We start from the raw sequence: 20802 nt of genomic DNA on the forward strand, positions 1-20802 counted from the left end.
ACTGCACTTAATGTTGTTTTAAAAGTGTGATTGTGGTCAACAGTACTCATTTTATTTGCATTGTAGAGTTTTTGGTAGCTTTTCCAGATTCCGCCCCCAACAACACACACGAGCACACACACAAACACAAACACACACTTGCTCCCACCATCGTAATTTTGATGCAAAGAGCAAGAAAACCTTTTTGCTCCTGGTGACAAGTTTACGCAGCTGTTTAAGTCTATTCTGAATGTGTAAATAAAAAGTAACGACGACCAAATACACATTTTACTAAGGAAACTAAAAATAGTGTGGAGAGAGTGAAGCTGTGCATTTCTTTGCACTTTTTTATTTACTGCACGTTCACTGTGGATTGTATGATAAACAATGACCTCTCAGGCATTTTCCTCAATACATTAGAAAGGAAGCAATCTGCCGGTTGACAGCTTCGTCCGTCCCCTTTATTCACCCGCGGCTGTAAATTCGATCAACGAGAGCGCCATCAACACAAAAGGCATAACAAAGCAAAATCCAAATTCAGTGTAGGGTCCCATCATTCCGCAGCAGCAGGTAATCCCTGACCGAGCTGGGGACGTCCAGTCGACTCACTTGCGAGTGGCATAGCACCCCCAGGCGACGACGCAAAGCGCAGCGACACAGATGCTGCAGCGAGCGAGGCTGACCGCTCCTCTCGCGCACCAGTTCGAAGAAGCCCCTGTGTTCCTGCGTGAGAGGGCAGTCGTCCATCCAGTCGCTTGGTGGGACGTGCGGGTATGAATTAAGAAGCACTTCCAACGTGGCGGGAGAGAGAATGCACTGCCTCAACATCTGTGCACAGAAAGGTAAACACTATGGAACGATCTAAATTGTCTTTGTTGTTTAGAAAAGAAAAAAAATATATGTCAGGTTCGTTGAAGACTAAATTGTCTTTGATTTTGCAAATTGGACGTCAGGTTAACTGAGGATCTAAAATCTGTAGAAAAACATTTGGTTCATTGTAAGAAACCATTCAAGCCCGCCAAGGTGGATATCAAAGACTCCAAATTGTCATTGTTTATGAAAACCACCATGAATGCCACTAAATGTCTTTGATGTTTACAAAAACCATTACATTCTTTATGCACTACCTTTGTGTTAAAGATTAAATGTTGCTTGAAGGTTTAAATTGTATTTGATGTTTACAAAAACATAAGTAACGTTCGTTAAAGACTTCAAATTGTCTTTGATGTTTACAAAAACACACAAGGTTGATTCAGACCTATAGTGTGTTTGATGTGGACAGCAACGTACATGAGGTTCGTTGATGACTAAATTGTGTTTGTTTACAAAAAACAGGTTGTCTCTAAATGGTCCAGATTGGAGCTTTTGCAAACCTTTGGTGAGACAGGTTTGGCTCCGTGGTTCAGGAGGGTCTGTACCACTGCTTCAGGTTGCTGGTCTAAGTAGTCCTCCACCACCTAGAAAGTCAATCAGTGTTTTACTTTCTTGTATTGATGTTTTGCGTCTGTGTTGTAGTACCTGCAGCACACATTCCATGGGCGTGTACCCCGCGCAGTTGCTGACATCCACCTGTGCTCCATACCGCAGCAGTAGCTCCACGATGGCCGAGCAACAGTTGGCGCAAGCGTTGTGCAGCGGCGTGTGTCTCTTCTTGCCTGCCGTGCGCGGGTCGGTGCCCGCATCCAGCAGCCTGCGGATCACGCCCAGGTAGCGGCCCGCCTCCGAAGGCCTGTCTGCCCTGGCGCAGGCGGCGTTCAGGGCCGTTTCGCCCTCTCGGTTGGTGGCCAGCACGTCGGCGCCTAGGGAGAGCAGCAGCTCCACGTGGCTGTCCAGGCCCCACAGGGCGGCCACGTGCAGCGGGGTGAGCCTCGACTCAGCCGTCCTCATGTTCACGTCGGCGCCGCCGTCCAGAAGCAGCTCGGCACACCTGCAGGTGGATTTTCATTTCGATGTAAAACATCTTTTGTACAGAGATTGTACAACTTGACTTACGAGTTTAATTTGTGACTGAGCTCAAAGCTCAATTTATTCATATATTGGCTCAGTTTTCCCTATTGAAATTTAGTAAAATGCAATTAATACATTCCAGTATCCCCCCCAAAAAAATGTATTATTAATATTTTTTTAAAGGTCCTGTAGTTTGCCAAACCAACTTTTTTAATACTTGGGATGTAATATTGTCTCTATGGTGCCTCAGTAAAGGTGAAATATGAATTAAAACCGTCCACGCATTACTGAGTTCGACATTTTTTGCAGAGAGGCCTGTAATCAGGACATTCGAATTTCTCGAGCTTATCTATGTCACTAGCAATGATCTCCGCCTTCCCTTTCAGCTCCCGAGCCAGCGCTGGCAGCATAACACGTGTGCTCTCATCACAAGTGGGTCTTCTACACGGAGACAACCAATCAGAGGAAAGGGGGCGTCTTAGCCAAATATAAACAAAGCGGATACAAAACTGGGTCAAACAGAAGTAGCTGTCAGAGGGGCCTTTTCTGGACACTCGTATGACAAAATCAAGGTGTCTTTGATATGAAATTGACACTTTTATAGTAAGTCCATGTTAGAGAGTCACTCAATGGCGGTCTAAATAGCTAAACTACGGGACCTTTAATAAAAATAATAGCACTGTATTGTAACATACATTTGAAATCTATAGGGCCAGACCGATTTGGATTTCACGAACCAAATTTATATTTCTGTAAAGATCAAAGGCAATTTAGTCTTCAATGAACCTAGGACATTTTTGTAAACCTCAGACAGTTGATTGTATTTGACGAACCTAATGTACATTTTTGTAAACATCAAAGACAAAATGTAGCAAGTAATGGTGTCCCAAGCTCACTGTAATGAGAGTGGCGAGGTGCACAGGTGAAGAGGAGCGCTTCCGTCGGCCGCCAGCAGTTGCACGTCTGCGCCGTGGGCGAGCAGCAGTTTGACGCAGGCGGCGTGTCCTCCTGCACAGGCGTCGTGAAGTGCCGTGCCGCCTCCCGGGTCCGCGTTTACCTCGGCCCCGCGGAACAGGAGCTCCTCCACGCACGCCGCGTGACCGCGGCCAGACGCTAGGCGCAAGGCGGACGTCTGCTTTACCCTGGAACTCATGGTCCACATGCCTGATGGAGGAACACAAAGCACTCACACTTTGTAATTCTGTAGAAGTACAGATACATGTGTTTAAAAAAAAACAAGACCAGTAAAAGTAGAAGTATTGATTCAACTCCTTTACATAACCCTTAACTGCCGACTGGACTAACCAGCTGAGCACATTAAGACTGCAAATAATCAGTTTTAAGTACCATAGATGCCAGCTCAACCTTTTTTTTTTTTTAAGGAATTACTTCTTTATAACAATAATTTAAGTGTTGTTGCACCCTGCACAAATGAGATGAAGATAGAAACAGTCACGTTCATATTTTTTAGAAAACACTGTTTATTCCCCGCTATTTGCAGCGAAAATCTGCAATTTGCATCCCTAGTAAAAAAGGTTTATAATTGCCTATAGATGCCACAAGATGGCGCAAAGCACTATATGATGCCTCTCAACTCACTTCAACATAGCTTCTCATCACCAAGTTGCCACGTGATGGCGCCAAAGCAATCCTTGTATATTTGAGAGTGCTTTGGCCTGATGACAAAAACGAACGGTGGATATGTTCCCAAAAAATCTGCAGATCGGCAACTCTGCGGGTGGCAAATCGAGAATATTCCCATACATTGAAAAATATAATGTCCGTTCTACAGAACAATCCAAAAATGCAGTGGTGCCTTGACTTAAAGAGTTTAATTCATCCCATGACCATGCTCGTAACTCAAATAATCTTTCCTACTTGACCTGAAAGGAAATGCCATTAACCCGTTCCAGGCCCATGTAAAAAAAAAAAAAAATACAAATATAACTTTCTTAAAAATAAAATGGCACTCTACAGTATTGTACTCTGTCAAAACATAGTTATCTTCTTTTCGTTTTGGTTTGTCCGTTTAGGGGTCGCCACAGCGTGTCATCCTTTTCCATGTAAGCCTATCTCCTGCGTCGTCCTCTCGAACACCCAACTGCCCTCATGTCTTCCCTCACGACATCCATCAACCTTCTCTTTGGTCTTCCTCTAGCTCTCTTGCCTGGCAGCTCCATCCTCATCATCCTTCTACCAATATACTCAGTATTTCTCCTCTGGACGTGTCCAAACCATCGAAGTCTTCTCTCTCTAACGTTGTCTCCAAAACATCGAACCTTGGCTGTCCCTTTGATGAGCTCATTTCTAATTTTATCCAACCTGATCACTCCGAGAGCGAACCTCAACAGGTTCATTTCCGCCACCTCCAGCTCTGCTTCCTGTTGTCTCTTCAGTGCCACTGTCTCTAATCCGTACATCATGGCTGGCCTCACCACTGTTTTATAAACTTTGCCCTTCATCCTAGCAGAGACTCTTCTGTCACATAACACACCTGACACGTTCCTCCACCCGTTCCAACCTGCTTGAATCCGTTTCTTCACTTCCTGACCACACTTACCATTGCTCTGGACTGTTGACCCCAAGTAAAGTCCTCCACCCTTGCTATCTCTTCTCCCTGTAGCCTCAGTCTCCCCCCACCATCCCTCTCATTCATGCACATATATTCTGTTTTACTTCGGCTAATCTTCATTCCTCTGCTTTCCAGTGCATGCCTCCATCTTTCTAACTGTTCCTCCACCTGCTCCCTGCTTTTCACTGCAGATCACAACAAACATTCCAGTCTAACCTCATCTGTCAGCCTATCCATCACCACTGCAAACAGGAAGAGGCTCAGGGCTGATCCCTGATGCAGTCCCACGTCCACCTAAAATTCGTCTGTCACACCTACAGCACACCTCATCGCTGTTCTGCTGCCCTCGTACATGTCCTGTATTATTCTAACATACGCCTCTGCCACGCCAGACTTCTGCATGCAGTACCACAGTTCCTCTCTGGGTACTCTGTCATAGGCCTTCTCCAGATCTACAAAGACACAATGTAGCTCCTTCTGACCTTCTCTGTACTTTTCCATCAACATCCTCAAGGCAAATAATGCATCTGTGGTACTCTTTCTAGGCATGAAACCATACTGTTGCTCGCAAATACTCACTTCTGTCCTGAGTCTAGCCTCCACTACTCTTTCCCATAACTTCATTGTGTGGCTCATCAACTTTATTCCTCTATAGTTCCCACAGCTCTGCACATCACCCTTGTTCTTAAAAATGGTCACCAGCACACTTTTCCTCCATTCCTCAGGCATCTTCTTATGCGCTAGAATTCTATTGAACAAGCTGGTCAAAAACTCCACAGCCACCTCTCCTAGATGCTTCCATACCTCCACAGGAATGTCATCAGGACCAACTGCCTTTCCATTTTTCATCCTCTTTAATGCCTTTTTAACTTCCCCATTACTAATCATTGCCACTTCCTGGTCCACCAGACTTGCCTCTTCTACTCTCCCTTCGCTCTCATTTTCCTCATTCATCAACTCCTCGGAAGTATTCTTTCCATCTACCTAGCACACTACTGGCACCAGTCAACATCTTTCCATCTCTATCCTTAATCACCCTAACCTACTGCACATCCTTCCCATCTCTATCCCTCTGTCTGGCCAACCTGTATAAATCATTTTCTCCTTCTTTAGTGTCCAACCTGGCATACATGTCATCATATGCCTCTTGTTTGGCCTTTGCCACCTTTACCTTTGCCCTATGTCGCATCTCAATGTATTCCTTTCGCCTCTCCTCGGTCCGCTCAGTGTCCCACTTCTTCTTAGCTAAACTTTTTTCCTTGTATGAGTTCCTGTACTGTGAGGTTCCACCACCAAGTCTCCTCTCCTTTCCTGCTAGAAGATACACCAAGTACTCTCCTGCCTGCCTCTCTGATCACCTTGGCTGCAGTGGTCCAGTCTTCTGGAAGCTCCTCCTGTCCACCGAGAGCCTGTCTCACCTCTTCACAAAAAGCTGCACAACACTCGTCCCATCTCATTTTCCACCACAAGGTTCTCTGCTCTGCCTTTGTCTTCCTAATCTTCCTCCCCACCACCAGAGTCATTTTACACACCACCATCCTATGCTGTCTAGCCACACTCTCCCCTACCACTCCCTTACAGAATCCACCTGCGTGCTTTTACCTCCGCTCTTGTAGGTCACCCTACGTTCCTGTCTCTTCTGGAAAAAAGTGTTCACTACAGCCATTTGCATCCTTTTTGCAAAGTCTCCCACCATCTGTCCCTGCAGGTTCCTTTCCTGGATGCCGTACTTACCCATCACTTCTTCATCACCCCTATTTCCTTCACCAACATGTCCATTACAATCTGTACCAATCACGACTCTCTTTCTGTCTGGGATGCTCAGAACTACTTCGTCTAGCTCCTTCCAGAATTTCTCTTTCACATCTCGGTCACATCCTACCTGTGGGGCGTAGCCACTAATCACATTATACATAACACCCTCAATTTCAAGTTTCAGCCTCATCACTCGATCTGATACTCTTTTCACCTCCAAGACATTCTTAGCCAACTCTTCTTTTAAAATAAGCCCGACTCCTTTTCCCTTCCCATCTACACCATGGTAAAATAATTTAAACCCTGCCCCTAAACTTCTAGCCTTACTGCCTTTCCACGTGCTCTCCTGGACACACAATATATCAACCTTTCTCCTAATCATCATGTCAACCAACTCCCGAGATTTTCCTGTCATAGTCCCAGCATTCATCAAAGTCCACACAATCAGTTCTAGGCTCTGTGCTTTCCTCTTCTCTTTCTGCCGAAGAACCCGCTTTCCACCTCTTCTTCTTCGACTTCGACCCACAGTAGCTGAATTTCCACCGGTGCCCTGCAGGTTGATGGCGCCGGTGGCGGACGTTGTTAACCCGGGCCACGACCGATCCGGTATGGAATTCTTTGGATGAACACTCATATTTGTTTGGCAAAGTTTTAAGCCGGATGCCCTTCCTGACGCAACCCTCTGCATTTATCCGGGCTTGGGACCGGCCTACAGTTTGCACTGGCTTGTGCCCCCCATAGGGCTGTAAAAACAGTTATAATTTAAATAAATTGTGCATCAAGATTTTATGCTTCAGTGCCCATTCACATTGTGCTCCTTCTGGTGTCTGTGCCTTGGCCACGAGGTGGCATTATAATAAAAAGATGCAAAATACATTCATTTTACGACTGACTCGAATAGGTGCAGTAATATTTACCATTTTTTCGCAAAAAGGTACAGTAATATGCAGCCATCTTTCACAGAGGATAAATAATATATCCCCATGAGTATTGTTATATTGTCTTTCTACATATATTACAGCACCATTTGTGTTCATTTATCTGTTGCTCAAAGGGTTATAACTATTGCAATATCGATGTTAGTTTACTTAGCTCATCTATAGCGTTTTGTATTGTGTGTTAGCATTAAGCTCTGGGACTTTCAAGTTATGTTCGCAAAAAAATATATAATTTAAAGACTTTTCCCAACCAAATCGATATTTTTCAACTGTCCTATTGAAAAAAGAAAAACTTCTTTTTTAAAGGCTTAAATATAATTACTGTAGCTACAACAAAATACATTTGGCTCACAGTGCAAAGAGAAACCAACCAGGCGTCTGGTAACTCGAAAAACTCGTCGGTTGAGGCACTTGCAAGTCAAGGTACCACTGTATATGGTTTTCACAGTCGTAAAAGCCCTTTGACGGAAGTTATAACTACAATGTGAACCGAACTGAAAATGAGTTTGACACCCCTGAATTCTGGAAAGGCGTACCCATCTGCGGGGCCCACACCATCTCCTCATGCACCGTCTCCATCAGGGCGTTGACCATGGCGGGGTCCCTAAGGACAGCGTACACCCCCTTCATGTCTCCGCACATGAACGTATTGTGGACGGCGGCGTCCCGGCAGCGGACCTGAGGCGGGGCAGCCCGCACCTCTTGGAGGCGCTGCGGCCCTGGCGGCGGTCTGCGGGGGGCCCTCGGCAGCGGTGCCCGGGTCAGAGCTCGCCTCTGGGCCAGGGCCTGCCGCGTGTCCTCCCAGTCCTGCAACTCCTGCTCCAGCCTCAGGGAGCGCAGCGACGTGGATGTGAAGGGAAACGTGTCCTTGGACATGACGCTTCCTGGAAAACACAAATAAAAGATTACGTATCTGTGCCGTTTCTTGTTCGAGCGGGTCTAAAAAATGTTGACCATCAGGTTTTACTCACCCTCGACTGGCGGCTCAAACAGACTTTAACCCTCATTAAAGGCGCATTTGTTCTCCTGTTCACGCTCAGTTGCACATGCCATTTCTTCGGCAGGGTACAGTGTAGCCAAATTCTAACTCATAACCAGTTATTAATAGGCTGTCAACTGATACCTGCACGTTTACAAAATACTCAATAGGTGGCAGTGTTGAAGTAACAGCCTTAAACCACAATAGAACCAACAAATGACAAAGACTTTATTCATTTTCAGTTTAACAGCTATTTACTGGTCTTGGTTTCAGTTACCCTATTAATCTATAAAGATCAAAGAAGACAAAAACAGCATACGATTATTTGTTTGTTTAGGCGGTTTACTGACTGACAGGAGACGGGAGGGGACCATCTCGCTCCACTTCCGCATTCTAAAACTGAAAGGAGTCAGACGAGACGAGGTGTCCATCCATCCATCCATACAATTTCTTATCCTCACAAGGGTTCGCGTTATGTAATTAGACAAATACCTTGCTATTGTTCCTTACAGCCAAAGGAAGACAACCAATAACGCCCAAAGTTGTTGTTTTCTTAAAAAAGATAAAATAGGATAATTAGCTTGAAGTGACGTTTCTCCTGACTTTGACGGGAGACGGTAGGGGAACGATCTTCTGCCACTTCCCAATTCTTTGTCAAAAAGGTACGACCGAACTGAAAGGGGTTTGATGAATTGTCGCAATTAGGCGGTGATGAACACATTGTCCTTTCTTCTCAAAGTCAAAAGACGACGATGCATAACGCCCAATCTTGATTTTTACAAGCTAAACTTCGCCAAAGTAACTTGTAGTGCGGTTTACCGACTTTTAATCGAGGCTGGACTGGAATGATCTTGCTCTACTTCGGCATTCTTGGTCAAAAATTTGCAATCGCACAGAAGGGAATCTGACGAGGTTGCCGTTTCTATTATCGTAATTAGACAAAGAAAATACTTTATTTTGATTTACAGCCAAACAAGACGATAATGTTGAATTTTTTTATTTTTGTCGATACAATGAAGTTTTCCCCGACTTTTACAGGTGACAGGAAGGGAACGAGTTCGCCGTTGTCATTTCCTTACTGTCGTGATTATATAGCTATAAATACCTTATTGTTATTATTATTTCTCCTTATAGACAAAGTAAAGCAATATACAACGTTTTTTTTGGAGGTAAAATGTCTCGAACTATTTAGTGTGGTTAGCAATGTTTGACTGGAGACGTGAGGTGAACTATCTCGCCCTACCTCCGCGTTCTTTGTCAAACCACGGCACACGTCATCACGTTTGAACGTGAGTCGCGGGCTCACAATTTCTCCAAAACCGCCCATCTCATCACCAACCCATTTGTTACTTTGTGTTAGCAAATAACGTTTAAAAGATAACAAAATCAGACGCGTCGTCACCGGATGGCCTGCGACGTCTTGTTACATTTAATAACTCGTCGCGACATCTCGTGCCTGCGATGGTAAGTCAGCTAGCAAAGGGGCGAAACGTTAGCTTGCACGCTAACGTGGTAAATATGTCGTCCTTTTTGCTTTAAATCATCGAGGTCTTGTATTTACGTGCTAAGCGAGCTTCAGAGAAGTGTTTTTTTTTTTTTTTTTAACTGTTACAGAGCCACCAACTAAGTGGGCTGTTTTGCATTGGCGAGGACTTTGACGACGAGGTGACCACACACACACACACACACACACACAACACACCTGATGCCATCACTTGGGAAGCGGACGTGACGTCACATATACCTTTAAAAAGGGTTTTACTCTCCCAAGCACCACTATCGTAAAATACAGAAACAGAAAATGCACAAACAAACTGATTATGATTCAGTTACTGGTTTGGTAGGTAACATTTCAGAAAATACTCAAATATGTTGATCATTGTTTTCAAAAGTAAAGGTAGATGTTTTGCAAATGTCTTATTTTGATTCAACACTAAGATAGTCTGCTTTCATGGAGGACTACAGAAATAAAAAAAAAAAAAATACTGTTTATGCTTAAATTGCAAGGATTTGGCCAATTTTAAATAAAGTCTCTAAATGAGTAATCAATTAATTGTTGGACCTCTACTTCCAGCGTTACCGCCATTGTTAGCTTCTGAAGTTAGCCTCCAATGTTATCGCTAGAGTCAGCTAAGGAAGACCATTAACGACTGACGTTCGCATCCTACATTATCGGCAGTGTTAGCTTCTGATGTTAGATTCCAAAGGTAGCTTCTAAGTTTACCTCTAAGATTACCTTCCAATGTTTGAAAGAGCTAAAAGAAATATGCTGAGTGTAGTAAATGGTGATGATTTTCAGGCAATAGTTTGTGTTTGGGTCTCCAGAAAAATTGCACAAAGTGGCTGACAGACTTAATCACTGCATAATGTTGTTGATCCTCCCTTGTACTGTTTGTGCATCAGGACCTGCTAGGGACTAACTGGACTGTTGGACCTCAGGCAGCCATGCCGCCCCGCCCCCTAGGTTCTGCATGTGTGGCCACAAGAGATTCTGTCAGCAACCTCCTCCAGAGCTCAGCTTCCCCGGGTCCTGCTTCGGCCTCGGATACAGTTGCACTAACTTTACGGACGCTCTCCTCTGGCATTCAGGCTCGCCCCCTTTTGACAAAACTCCCTGAGTCCCACTTTGTGGCGCAGCCAAGGCCAGCTGTCACTTTGGCACACTGTCTGCTCGCTGCCAACCATGTGGGCCCCAGAGTTTCCGGCACCAACCTCCTCCAGCCGAGTGGGGGATCATCATGTCCTTCCTTGAAAACAGTTGCTCCATCTTTGCGGAATATTATCTCTGATGCTCAGGCTCTGAGGCCCCATCCGCCCCCCACACCAGACCTTCCAGAGCCCCATGTGGGGGCACAGCAAAGGCCCTCCCCCACTGTGCCATCCTGCCCTCTGGGCCAGGAAACGGTTGCTCCAACATTGCGGAAGGTCTTCTCCAGCATTCAAGCTTGCCCCCTTCCATACCCCACGTCGGTCCACCCTGAGTGCCGCTCGTGGGCTCAGCCGAGCCTTATCCCAACCACCGTTGGGGCATTACGCCCGCTGGGTGCCGACCCTGTAATACCTAAAGACTCCAGCCCCAACCTCCAGCCAAGCAGAGAGAGATCAGCTCATCCCCTTCCTTCGTCTGCGCTGGATGTCATTAAGCCCCACTTGAGGGCGCAGCAGAGGCCCGCCATCAATACCACCGCCCAGGATGACTTTGACGACTGGGCCTTAGACGTTGCAGACTTGGAGGAGTGTGACCGTCTAGCCGGACCCTTTGCTCCGGAGAAAACGCTACGTACCAACACAGGTGGACGGACCCTAAGAGCGCCAACGCTGACACCCTCCCACCTGGTCCCGCCGCAAAGTGTCACCACCTCCTCGCTGGCCCCCAACTCTCTTTCCAAGACTTTCGGCAAACCTCAGCAGGGGGCGTGGAGCGCCCCCACACCCTCCCACCCACCCCGGGGCCTCTTTGAGGCTATTTCGCCCGCGCCTAGGGTGTTGCCCTCCCCTTCTCCTGCCTTTAGTCCGCACCCCCTTAGCACACCGCTGTTGACCAACCACCTGGTGCAGCTGGTGTCTGCGTCTAGCAAGATGTGCCGGAAGAGGCCACGCTCAGAGCCTCGACCGCCCAGGACACGACGCTTCCCTGGCCCAGCGGGGCTCCTCCCACAGCAGGTCAGTCTCTAACATCAATGTTGTTCTTTGTGGATTGTCTTCCTGTCACAATAACATCATTTAGTGAGTTTATTTTGGTTTTTTTCCAGCCACACAGTCATAATCTGGATGAGATTGTGGTTTCCGTTTCTCAGACCCCCACCCATGGTGTGGCGGCACGCCTTCCAAACCAGGTAATTCCATATAGTAGTCACTTGTAAGTAGGGCTATTAAATCTGTGGGCCTGTATCCCAGGGCAGCACGATGCGGTAGAGGTTAGCAAGTCTGACTCACAGTTTTGAGGTTCTGGGTTCGAGTCTCCGGTACTGCAAGAAATGTTCTTGATTTTGACCTTTTTAAAGGTTAGTTGAATACCCCTAGTTTATACATTATTTAGCATTAGAATATTCATTTGTTCAAAACATTAATTTTTCTGTAAATCGTTTTTATTTTAAATTATTGTTGCAGTTGCAAGACAACTTCCATCCATCCATTTTCTGAGCCGCTTCACCTCACTAGGGTCGCGGGCGTGCTGGAGCCTATCCCAGCTATCATCGGGCAGGAGGCGGGATACACCCTGAACTGGTTGCCAGCCAATCGCAGGGCACATACAAACAAACAACCATTCGCACTCAGTCACACCTACGGGCAATTTAGAGTTGTCAATTAACCTACCATGCATGTTTTTGGGATGTGGGAGGAAACCGGAGTGGCCTGAGAAAACCCACGCAGGCACGGGGAGAACATGCAAACTCCACACAGGCGGGGCCGGGGAATTAACCCCAGTCCTCAGAACTGTGAGGCTGACGCTCTAACCAGTCGGCCACCGTGCCCCGCCTGCAAGACAACTTATTTAAAAAAAAAAAAAAAAAGTACAGATAAGAATACCGTTAAAGTAGATCAATGAGCATTACGGGTAGTAGTATCGTTAAAATTTTAACAATACCGATCCCTAGCGACGAGTCAATTATTTGCCTATATGTACGAGTGTATAGTTGTGAATTCTGCTACAGTGACAATCCATTTTCCCTTATTGGATGAATAAAGTATCTTTCCGTCGCTCTGTCCGCCACCCTAATGAGGACGAACACTAACTATAGATAATGGATTGATTGTGTCCCAATACATTTGTCCAGGTTTCCAACTCCCAGGCTGAGGAAGAGGAGTTCAGCAGCGGCCCCTGGGCAGCGATGAAGGTCCAGATGGGACTGGACGAGCGGAACCCGGCGTGTTTCCTGTGCTCCTACAGTGTGCTCATGGTGCTCCGCAAGGTCTTGCTTGGCTGCCTTGTTTTAACCTCAATCTTGTGTACCAAAGTGTCATTTTGCTTTCTTGTTTTGTTGTCGTAGCAGGCGGCTTTGAAGCAGCTGAACAAAAACAAAGTCCCAAATATGGCTGTGATGCTCAAGAGCATCAACTACACGCACACCGACGCCAAGGCTGTGTTTAGGGATCCAACAGGCACGCACAAACACACACGCAGATTGGAGTGACCACCGCTATTCATACACACGGAGTAGTTGACTTGTTAGGAGCACCACTCTTACACTCACACACACACACACAAACACAAAGAGTTGATCCTGCTCCAGTTAATGGTTGACGTCCTTCTTTTTGACAACAGGCGAGATTCAGGGCACGTTACATCGCCGCCTCCTGGAGGAACGCTTGGGAGAACTGAAGGTCGGCGCTGTGCTGCTGCTAAAACAAGTAAGGAAACACCATTTTTTTATTTAAAAATGTGTTGCCAGGACCTTTTTATTTTAACGCCAGTGTGATGTTTACTTTCAGGTGGGCGTGTTCTCCCCCTCCCATCGCAACCACTACCTCAACGTGACGCCAAACAACCTCCTGAGAATCTATTCGCCCGATGGAGCCTGCCACACGTCGGGGCAGCTCCCCCCGCTGGTCCTGGTGGGCACCTAAATCTAAATCGGCAAGCTGTCTGCACCTCGAAATATATATTTTTTTCTTTTGCGTAGGAGCCCACATCGCTGTTGCCCACCAGCAAGCCCATGTCCTGCATGCAGCTAGTGTTTGACGATAATGACGGTGACGATGACAGGACGAAATGCAAAGACAAAAGCCCGCACAATTCAGGCTGGGACGCAGGTTGGTTCACTTAACTGTGTAGGATACAAAACAAGCATGTTCTAGTTGACGCGCAACCATATTTGCGTAAATATTTCAAATGTTTGTTTTTACTTATTTTGTTTTTTATTTTTAAATGATTCATTTTTAATCAACGTTAATTTATAGTCGTGTTGTTGCATTTTTTAATTTATATTTTAGTGTTATTTGGTTTATTCTTATTATACAATTTAATTGATTTAGATTTTATTTGGTTTGTATTTTTCTTACATTTAAATAGATTTTATTGTATGTTTTACAATTTACACTTTGTGTTTATAGCACCACCTGTTGCCTTCATATGCCTGTTGCTGTGTGTGCCTATCTTGAAATGTGTTTTCACATAATTTTGAATATTTTTGGATTAAATTCTTTATTCTATTTTATTTTTATTTAATACATCTTTGTTTTATTTCATTTTATTGTATTTTTACTTTTACTTTTATTGTATATCAAATAAGTGCCAGCATGCGCGCGACCCTAGTGAGGATAAGCGGTACGGAAAATGGATGGATGGATGTTTTAAAATGTGCACTTACGGGTTATGGTGCCACTTGTTGCCCTTGCATGCGCGTCAATATGGAAATGTTTTCATGTGATTTTGAGGATTTAAAAGAAAATGTACTTTATTTTATTATATTTATTTTAAATTAAATATATTACAATTTAATTGATTTTAGGTGCATTTCATTATATTGTATTTGATTGTATTTTTTTACATCAATCTTAATTCACTTTGCATTGTCCTTCTCGTGCACATTACAGTCTGGAAATGTGGTTTTGTGTGTGCGTGTGTTTTAAGATGAATTGTTATTCTGTGACGAAAAATTTTCAAATATATTTTTTTGTCCCTTTAACGCTGCCTGTAAAAGCTGGCATTGTTCCACAATTTTCCATGTGGCTTTTCTGTGTGAAAGGGGCAAACATTTTTTGCTTTCAGATGTAGTGTCAGTGGCTGGAAATTGCCTCCGTGAAAGCATATACTGCGAGACAGGTGTGAAGTTTAACAGTAATATTCACGGGGTTCTGCGTGAAAGCCGTAGGCGGATAAATGCCGGATGTTCTGTTACGACTGTGATGTGGCAATTTTGCTCGATCTCTCTCGTCCACTTCCACACTGCCGCTTGCTGCAGTATTTTGCATTTGCTGAGTTCTGTGTAAGAGCTGAAGGCAAAACTTCTTTAGCGGCTATTTCACAGGATCTCCGTGTGAAAGGGGCTCATAATACTTCACTACATGATAATTTTGTCATTGCAGATGACTTGGATGAGCTTCTGGTGGCGCTCCCTGAAGACACCTACAGTCTTTGACGGGAACTGATGCTTCACTACTGACCCAAATATTATATTACCTTGATAATGTTAAAAACATGAAACAAATTTGCATTTTTGTTTTTGTTGAAAAGTATCATACGTCTCTCTCTATTAGTAAAGAAATATACATTTCAACGTCGTTATTGTCACATTTCATTGATTACCATGTCCACACAGTCATGCTAAAGTTGGATTATGATGCCAGTAGGGGGCAGCATTTAGTAAGATGCGTTGAAGGACCGACAAAAGCGACACTATGTATTTAAAGGGGGGGGGACATTATGCATAAGTGACCACCCATCAAGTGAAACAATTAACTAAATTTTTAATTATCTTAAGCCAAAAGGTAATAAGTGCTGCAGTGTTAGCACAGATCAACATTGGCTAACAGTGTTACCAGTATTAGCTTCTGTTATTGTTATAATAATGTTTAGTTAAATTGGGGGCGGGGGGATTGGTAGGTAAGTAGGTAGATGGGTGAGTATGTGGATGGGTTGGTAGTTAAGAATGGGAATGTAGGTAGGTGGATGTATATGTAGGTTGGTAGGAAGGTGGGTAGATGGATGGCGAAGTTGGTTGGGGGATTGGTGATGTCCTATGGGTAGATGGTGAGTAAGTAGATTGGAAGGTTGTTTGGTAGATGTTTGGTTCGTACCTATTTTTGAAACGGGGTATTTTGACCAATACATGCCACAGACATATTTTTGTTATTAAAACACCTGGGATTGACTACCGTGGGGAAAAATGCATTTTATATATATATATATATATATATATATATATATATATATATATATATATAAAATGTCTCATTTGACAATACAATATAATTTGCCTTTAAACTTCCACAGCCTCTCCTCTGCTACATATGCAAACTGACCGCATAATTAAAGCTGATGATACTTCACAAGCCATTAAAATGCAACCAGCAAGTGTAATTGGTCTTCATGCAGGACTGGGCTGGCCTTGATATGACATTTTTTAAAAATTTCTTCTCATCTTGAGTTAAATTGAGTCCCTGGAGGAAGGTGAATCTTTTCATCCCTCCAATAAATTATTTTTTAAAAATGAGTTTGACATCAAATAATCAGTTTCAGTTTGTGTGAAGGTGAGCTCAACTTTTTGTGAGGACTAAAAGTCCAAACGTAACAAATAATACATTATGATTACAATATAACGCTTTAAAGGGTGCCAGTTATTGCAGCTAGATATAAAAAAAACATATATATATATATATATATATATAATTTCGTCATACAATATTGAAGCTTAATTAGCGAAATGTGTAGGGTTGCGCGTGATTGGTTGTTGAAGAAATTGGGGGCGGTTCCAAATCGATGTTATCCTGGTGCGTCACGGCTACCCAAATAGTTAAATTATTCACGCGAAAGTGGATTCATTTGAAGGGAAACACTTCGTAAAGTGGAGCAAGCGTAGACTGGAAACTTTTCCGTGAAAAATTGAGTTTATTCAGAGGGCAACAAGAGCAAAAGAAGAGTCTTCAGAATGTGATTTATGGAGAAAAGTAGGTGAATTGTGAACACTCGCCTTGTTAGCGGGAATACAAGTAGAATTCTTATTTTTTTATAATCCTCATAATTGCCTTCTTTTGTTCAGTGAATCATTAATATTAACGTACGCCACCGTTTCCTCAGTGACATTTTCATCTTTCGTTTGGTGTCCGCAGATTCGTCACCAATTTGACTGATTCTGCTGATTTGACGGCGTGAAAACATAATGCAAAAAAAAAAAAAGACGTTAAATCAGGGCTTATTAAAGCGCATTTTAATGTTTCCGTGGCGTCCAACGACAGTTTTAAAGTGAGAATTGTACTTTTATAAGCAAGTGAAACATGAACCATAACTGCACGTGACCTTTGGACTTGAGTCTACATTGTTTAAAATGCACTCATGGGGTTGAAAATGCTCCAATAATGTCTTTTCATTCTGTTTCATTCAGTCTCTTTTTTGCGTTATTAGGATTACCACATAGTCTCTAGGCAGGACTCGCCCCACTGCAACATGATTGGCTCCTGCGTGGAGGGAAGGACAGGCTAACGCAGATGTAACGAGATGACCATCCCAAACATGTATCACAATTGTACGAAAAAACAAAAACAAAAAAAACCCAAAACGAAGTTTGTTATGGCTAGGGTTGGGGTTAGCTAATATTGGAGCAGGGCGTGTCCTGCCTAGAAACTACGTGGGACTCCCAATAACGCCTCTTTTTTAAAGACATCAATCACAGTGTGCCATTTTGTTCAGAGTTGCGCCAATTTTACTTTAGTTTTATGATGTCTTGTTTCGTTTATTATCAAGGGTGATTAATCTAGATGTATACTGTATTTGCTCTTTTTAGTATGTTCTTCATTTGCAATAAAAAAAAAGCTAAATACTATCCTTGTGATGTCAAGAGGTTTGGACGTATACTTTCTGTCCCCCACTATATAAACACCAAGCGCCCTCTTTCCATGCAGTGGCCATCTGGCGGAATTGCCACTTCCTCATTCATAATGGACCCAGTTCTACCAGTATAGCGTGCCGTTAGCGATCAAAGTATGCCCACGACTTGGGAAAAAATACATCTTCCCTAAAGTGCAATGCGTTTGGTGTTATTTGAGCTAACATGTCTGGCCCCACGCGTGTTGTGTTGTGAGGCAGCAGCGAACTGCATAGGATCTGTGGCCCCACGCCAGCCCAACAGCGGTTGAGTACACGGCAAAGGCCCCCTTGCAACGGTGAAGGGCTTTAAGCCACTCTCGTCGCGGGTGAAGAAGAGGAGGTGGGGCGAGTCCTATAGCTGTGGCGGCCGAAGGCTGCAGCTTGCAACGCGTGCACCACGGAATTCCCCCCCCCCTTTGCACTTGCCACGCGTCACGGCTGACAAGTCCCTCTGTCGATTAATGGCCCGCTGAATTTCAACGGAAGCAGTGCGGCAACGTAACTCGCCGCTGTCTGTGAAAGCGCGTGCTATGTGCATCGCTCTTCGCCTTGTAGATAGATAGGAGTTGCGATTGAAGTATTTGTTCGACAGCTGATTTTCAGAGCATCCAGCAACACACCCGCAGTGTCTGGAAGCTCAAAGAATGTCTGAGTTCACATACTTTGCATTTTTTTAAAAATCCATGCGTTCATTGACTGGCTTGTTAATCAACATTACTCTTTTCTTCGGTGTGTCGAATTTACAAGAGATTTTTTTTGGCCTGTTTTGTTGCACTTTATAACTGACTCGAGTCACTCAACACTAGAGTGGCTAATGTTTAGCCAGCAAACCGCTAGTCTATTCTACATTCTCATAAGCTAACTTTCACATTACTCAACAGACCAGAACCACCTTTTAAAGGCACACACACATTCAATGTCACAGATACTACAGTGTAGAATATGAGGATGTTGACTCCAAGTGGACAAAAATAATATATGCACTTCCCATGCATATTTTTTGGTATTACTGTATATTCATGACACTTTGAAATACAATACATCAATTTTCTGTACCGCTTATCCTCACTAGGGTCGCGGGCATGCTGGAGCCTATCCCATCTGACTCTGGGCGAGAGGCGGGATACACTCTGAACTGGTCGCCAGCCAATCGCAGGGCACAGATAGACAACCAACCATTCACACATATGGGGAATTTAGAGTTTTCAATTAACCTACCATGCGTGCTTTTGGGATGTGGGAGGAAACTGGAGTACCCAGAGAAAACCCACGCAGGAACATGCAAATTCCACACAGCCGGGGCCGGATTTGAACTCAGGTCCTCAGAACTGTGAGGCAGATGTGCTAACCAGTCGTCCGCCGCTTTGAAATATAAATGAATACAAGGTAACCCACGTGATGAACGAGGGATTATTGTATTTTTTAACTTTAGATGTTTTAAAATTTATTTAATTTTCATTTAATTGTATTATTTTACGGCAGCCAACTGGTTAGCACATCTGCCTCGCAGTTCTGAGGACTGGGGTTCAAATCCCAGCCCCGCCTGTGTGGAGTTTGCATGTTCTTCCCGTGCCTGCATGGGTTTTCTCCGGGCACTCCGGTTTCCTCCCACATCCCAAAAACATGGATTAATTGGAGACTCTAAATTTCCCATAGGTGTGACTGTGAGTGCAAATGGTTGTTTGTTTGTATGTGCCCTGCGTTTGGCTGGCAACCAGTTCAGGTTGTACCCCCCCCTCCTGCCCGATGACAGCTGGGATAGGCTCCAGCACGCCCGCGACCCTAGTGAGGATAAGCGGCTCAGAAAATGGATGGATGGATGTTTTATTATACTGTTTACATAGTTTTACTGTATGTTTTAAAATGTACACCTAGTGTTACAGCGCCACCTGTTGCCATGGCATGTGTATCACAGTCTGGAAACGTGTGAAAAATGCGGTTTCAAGTATTGTTTTTTTAAGATGAATTGATATTATGACCTTGCTGTGCTGTGTGAGGAAAATTTAATTTGAAAAATCTTTCCCCCTTTTATTATCCCGCCTTTCCAGGCCCTCCTGCCTTCATCCTCCATACGAAGGCTCTCACAACAAGGATGTTTGCCTCGTATCCTCTCATGTGTGAGTGATGGTGTGCTACCTCTGACCTCGCTCCCAATCCCCCCCGCCCCAAGTTTCTTTTTTTGGTCTTGCTCCCTCCTTCCAAACATCACGCCTCACTTCTGCTTCACTTCCCATGTCACCCCCCCCTCACCAAATACCTCCCCCGCCCTCCACTCCTCCTTCTCAACAAACAACTACACCTCCATCACCATGCATCCAAGTCTGCGTCTTGGCACATCTTCCCGTTTCCCGTCTGTCCGCCTGTGTCTATCCGAGGTGACGGGATGTGGAAGTGTGAGTGAGAGGAGGGAGTGAACCAGCCTTCCCTCTCTTTCTCCTCCCTTCTCTCCTTTCTTTTCTCTCTCTCTCTCTCTCTCTCTCTCTCTCTCTCTCTCTCTCTCTCTTTCTCTCTCCGCCGTTGTCAGGCGCCACCACAGATGAGCAGGAAAGAGGCGGGCGAGCGGATGTAGCCGGACGGAGGACGACGGGAGGAGTTTGGATGGGCGCGCGTGACTAAACAGTGGCTTTGATCATCAACAGCTCACCCAGCCCCTGCTCTCACACACTTACGCCGGATGTGTCCTCGCTAAGCTGAAGACGAAAGGTGCTGGCCGTCAGTTGCACGCATGGGAGAATCTGGGAAGCTTGGACATACGTGTGACGTGTGTGTGTGTGTGTGTGTGTGTGTGTGTGTGTGTGTGTGAGATTTATGTGAGAGTGAGTGTTTGACTCCTGTCACTATGAAATTAAGTGTGCACGTTTAGGAAAGGATGGGAAGAGGATATTTGGTGGTGCTTGAACAATTTTAACAAATGAATTATTCTTTCTATTCTAATTATTATTTGTATTTTAATTTTTATTTATTCATGAACATATTTTTAAGTTTAGTTTTACATTTGTTTTGTATTTTTTTATTTTTAAACTTAGTTTTGCATTGAAACAAAGTTAATTTTACTTTATTGAAAATTTTAAATTAATAGTTGTGCATTTATTAAACATTTTACATT

General features: G+C 44.4%; 3 protein-coding genes across 15 annotated transcripts in view; 2 read left to right on the plus strand and 1 right to left on the minus strand.

The window, feature by feature from the left end:
- Window positions 1-300: 300 nt before the first annotated feature.
- asb16 (ankyrin repeat and SOCS box containing 16) lies at window positions 301-8822 on the minus strand. Its single transcript, XM_061749673.1, has 6 exons — window positions 8163-8822; window positions 7728-8075; window positions 2823-3090; window positions 1498-1906; window positions 1353-1436; window positions 301-807 (listed from the first exon to the last, which is right to left on the minus strand). The coding sequence occupies exons 2-6, from the start codon at window positions 8065-8067 to the stop codon at window positions 517-519; spliced, it is 1392 nt and encodes a 463-aa protein (XP_061605657.1). The 5' UTR covers window positions 8068-8075; window positions 8163-8822; the 3' UTR covers window positions 301-516.
- hrob (homologous recombination factor with OB-fold) lies at window positions 1768-15321 on the plus strand. Of its 6 annotated transcripts, none has more exons than XM_061749667.1 (10): window positions 1768-1912; window positions 9785-9835; window positions 10574-11833; window positions 11923-12006; window positions 12949-13083; window positions 13162-13273; window positions 13437-13522; window positions 13604-13726; window positions 13795-13924; window positions 15200-15321. In XM_061749667.1, exons 1-10 carry the CDS (start codon window positions 1865-1867, stop codon window positions 15250-15252), a joined length of 2082 nt encoding a protein of 693 aa, XP_061605651.1. In that variant the 5' UTR covers window positions 1768-1864; the 3' UTR covers window positions 15253-15321. The 6 variants fall into 6 exon arrangements, with proteins under 6 accessions (XP_061605651.1, XP_061605652.1, XP_061605653.1 ...); XM_061749668.1 differs by having other exon boundaries at window positions 13165-13273; XM_061749669.1 differs by having other exon boundaries at window positions 12949-13071.
- Window positions 15322-16573: 1252 nt separating this feature from the next.
- The window catches only part of asic2 (acid-sensing (proton-gated) ion channel 2), a 162245-nt gene continuing 158016 nt past the window's right edge, over window positions 16574-20802 (plus strand). The window contains exons 1-3 of one of the 8 annotated variants that reach the window (XM_061749351.1): window positions 16574-16780; window positions 19745-19813; window positions 20017-20399. The gene's annotated coding sequence lies outside the window, so the exon portion shown is untranslated. Of the gene's footprint in view, window positions 16781-17056; window positions 17076-19744; window positions 19814-20016; window positions 20400-20802 lie in introns of those variants that run through there. The other 7 variants (XM_061749350.1, XM_061749353.1, XM_061749354.1 and 4 more) reach the window with 7 other exon arrangements.

The sequence above is a fragment of the Phyllopteryx taeniolatus genome, chromosome 16, assembly GCF_024500385.1.
Source record: "Phyllopteryx taeniolatus isolate TA_2022b chromosome 16, UOR_Ptae_1.2, whole genome shotgun sequence".
In the NCBI taxonomy this organism is placed as follows: Eukaryota; Metazoa; Chordata; class Actinopteri; order Syngnathiformes; family Syngnathidae; genus Phyllopteryx; species Phyllopteryx taeniolatus.

Coding starts and splice junctions, on each gene's coding strand:
- asb16 (XM_061749673.1), bottom strand. CDS start 8,067: ATGTCCAAGGACACGTTTCCCTTCACATCCACGTCGCTGCGCTCCCTG. Junction 1,907..2,822: donor ACCTCGCCACTCTCATTACA/GTGAGCTTGGGA, acceptor ATCCACCTGCAG/GTGTGCCGAGCTGCTTCTGG. Junction 1,437..1,497: donor CCATGGAATGTGTGCTGCAG/GTACTACAACAC, acceptor TTGACTTTCTAG/GTGGTGGAGGACTACTTAGA.
- hrob (XM_061749667.1), top strand. CDS start 1,865: ATGTTCACGTCGGCGCCGCCGTCCAGAAGCAGCTCGGCACACCTGCAG. Junction 13,523..13,603: donor CTGTGCTGCTGCTAAAACAA/GTAAGGAAACAC, acceptor GTTTACTTTCAG/GTGGGCGTGTTCTCCCCCTC. Junction 13,727..13,794: donor AGCTCCCCCCGCTGGTCCTG/GTGGGCACCTAA, acceptor TCTTTTGCGTAG/GAGCCCACATCGCTGTTGCC.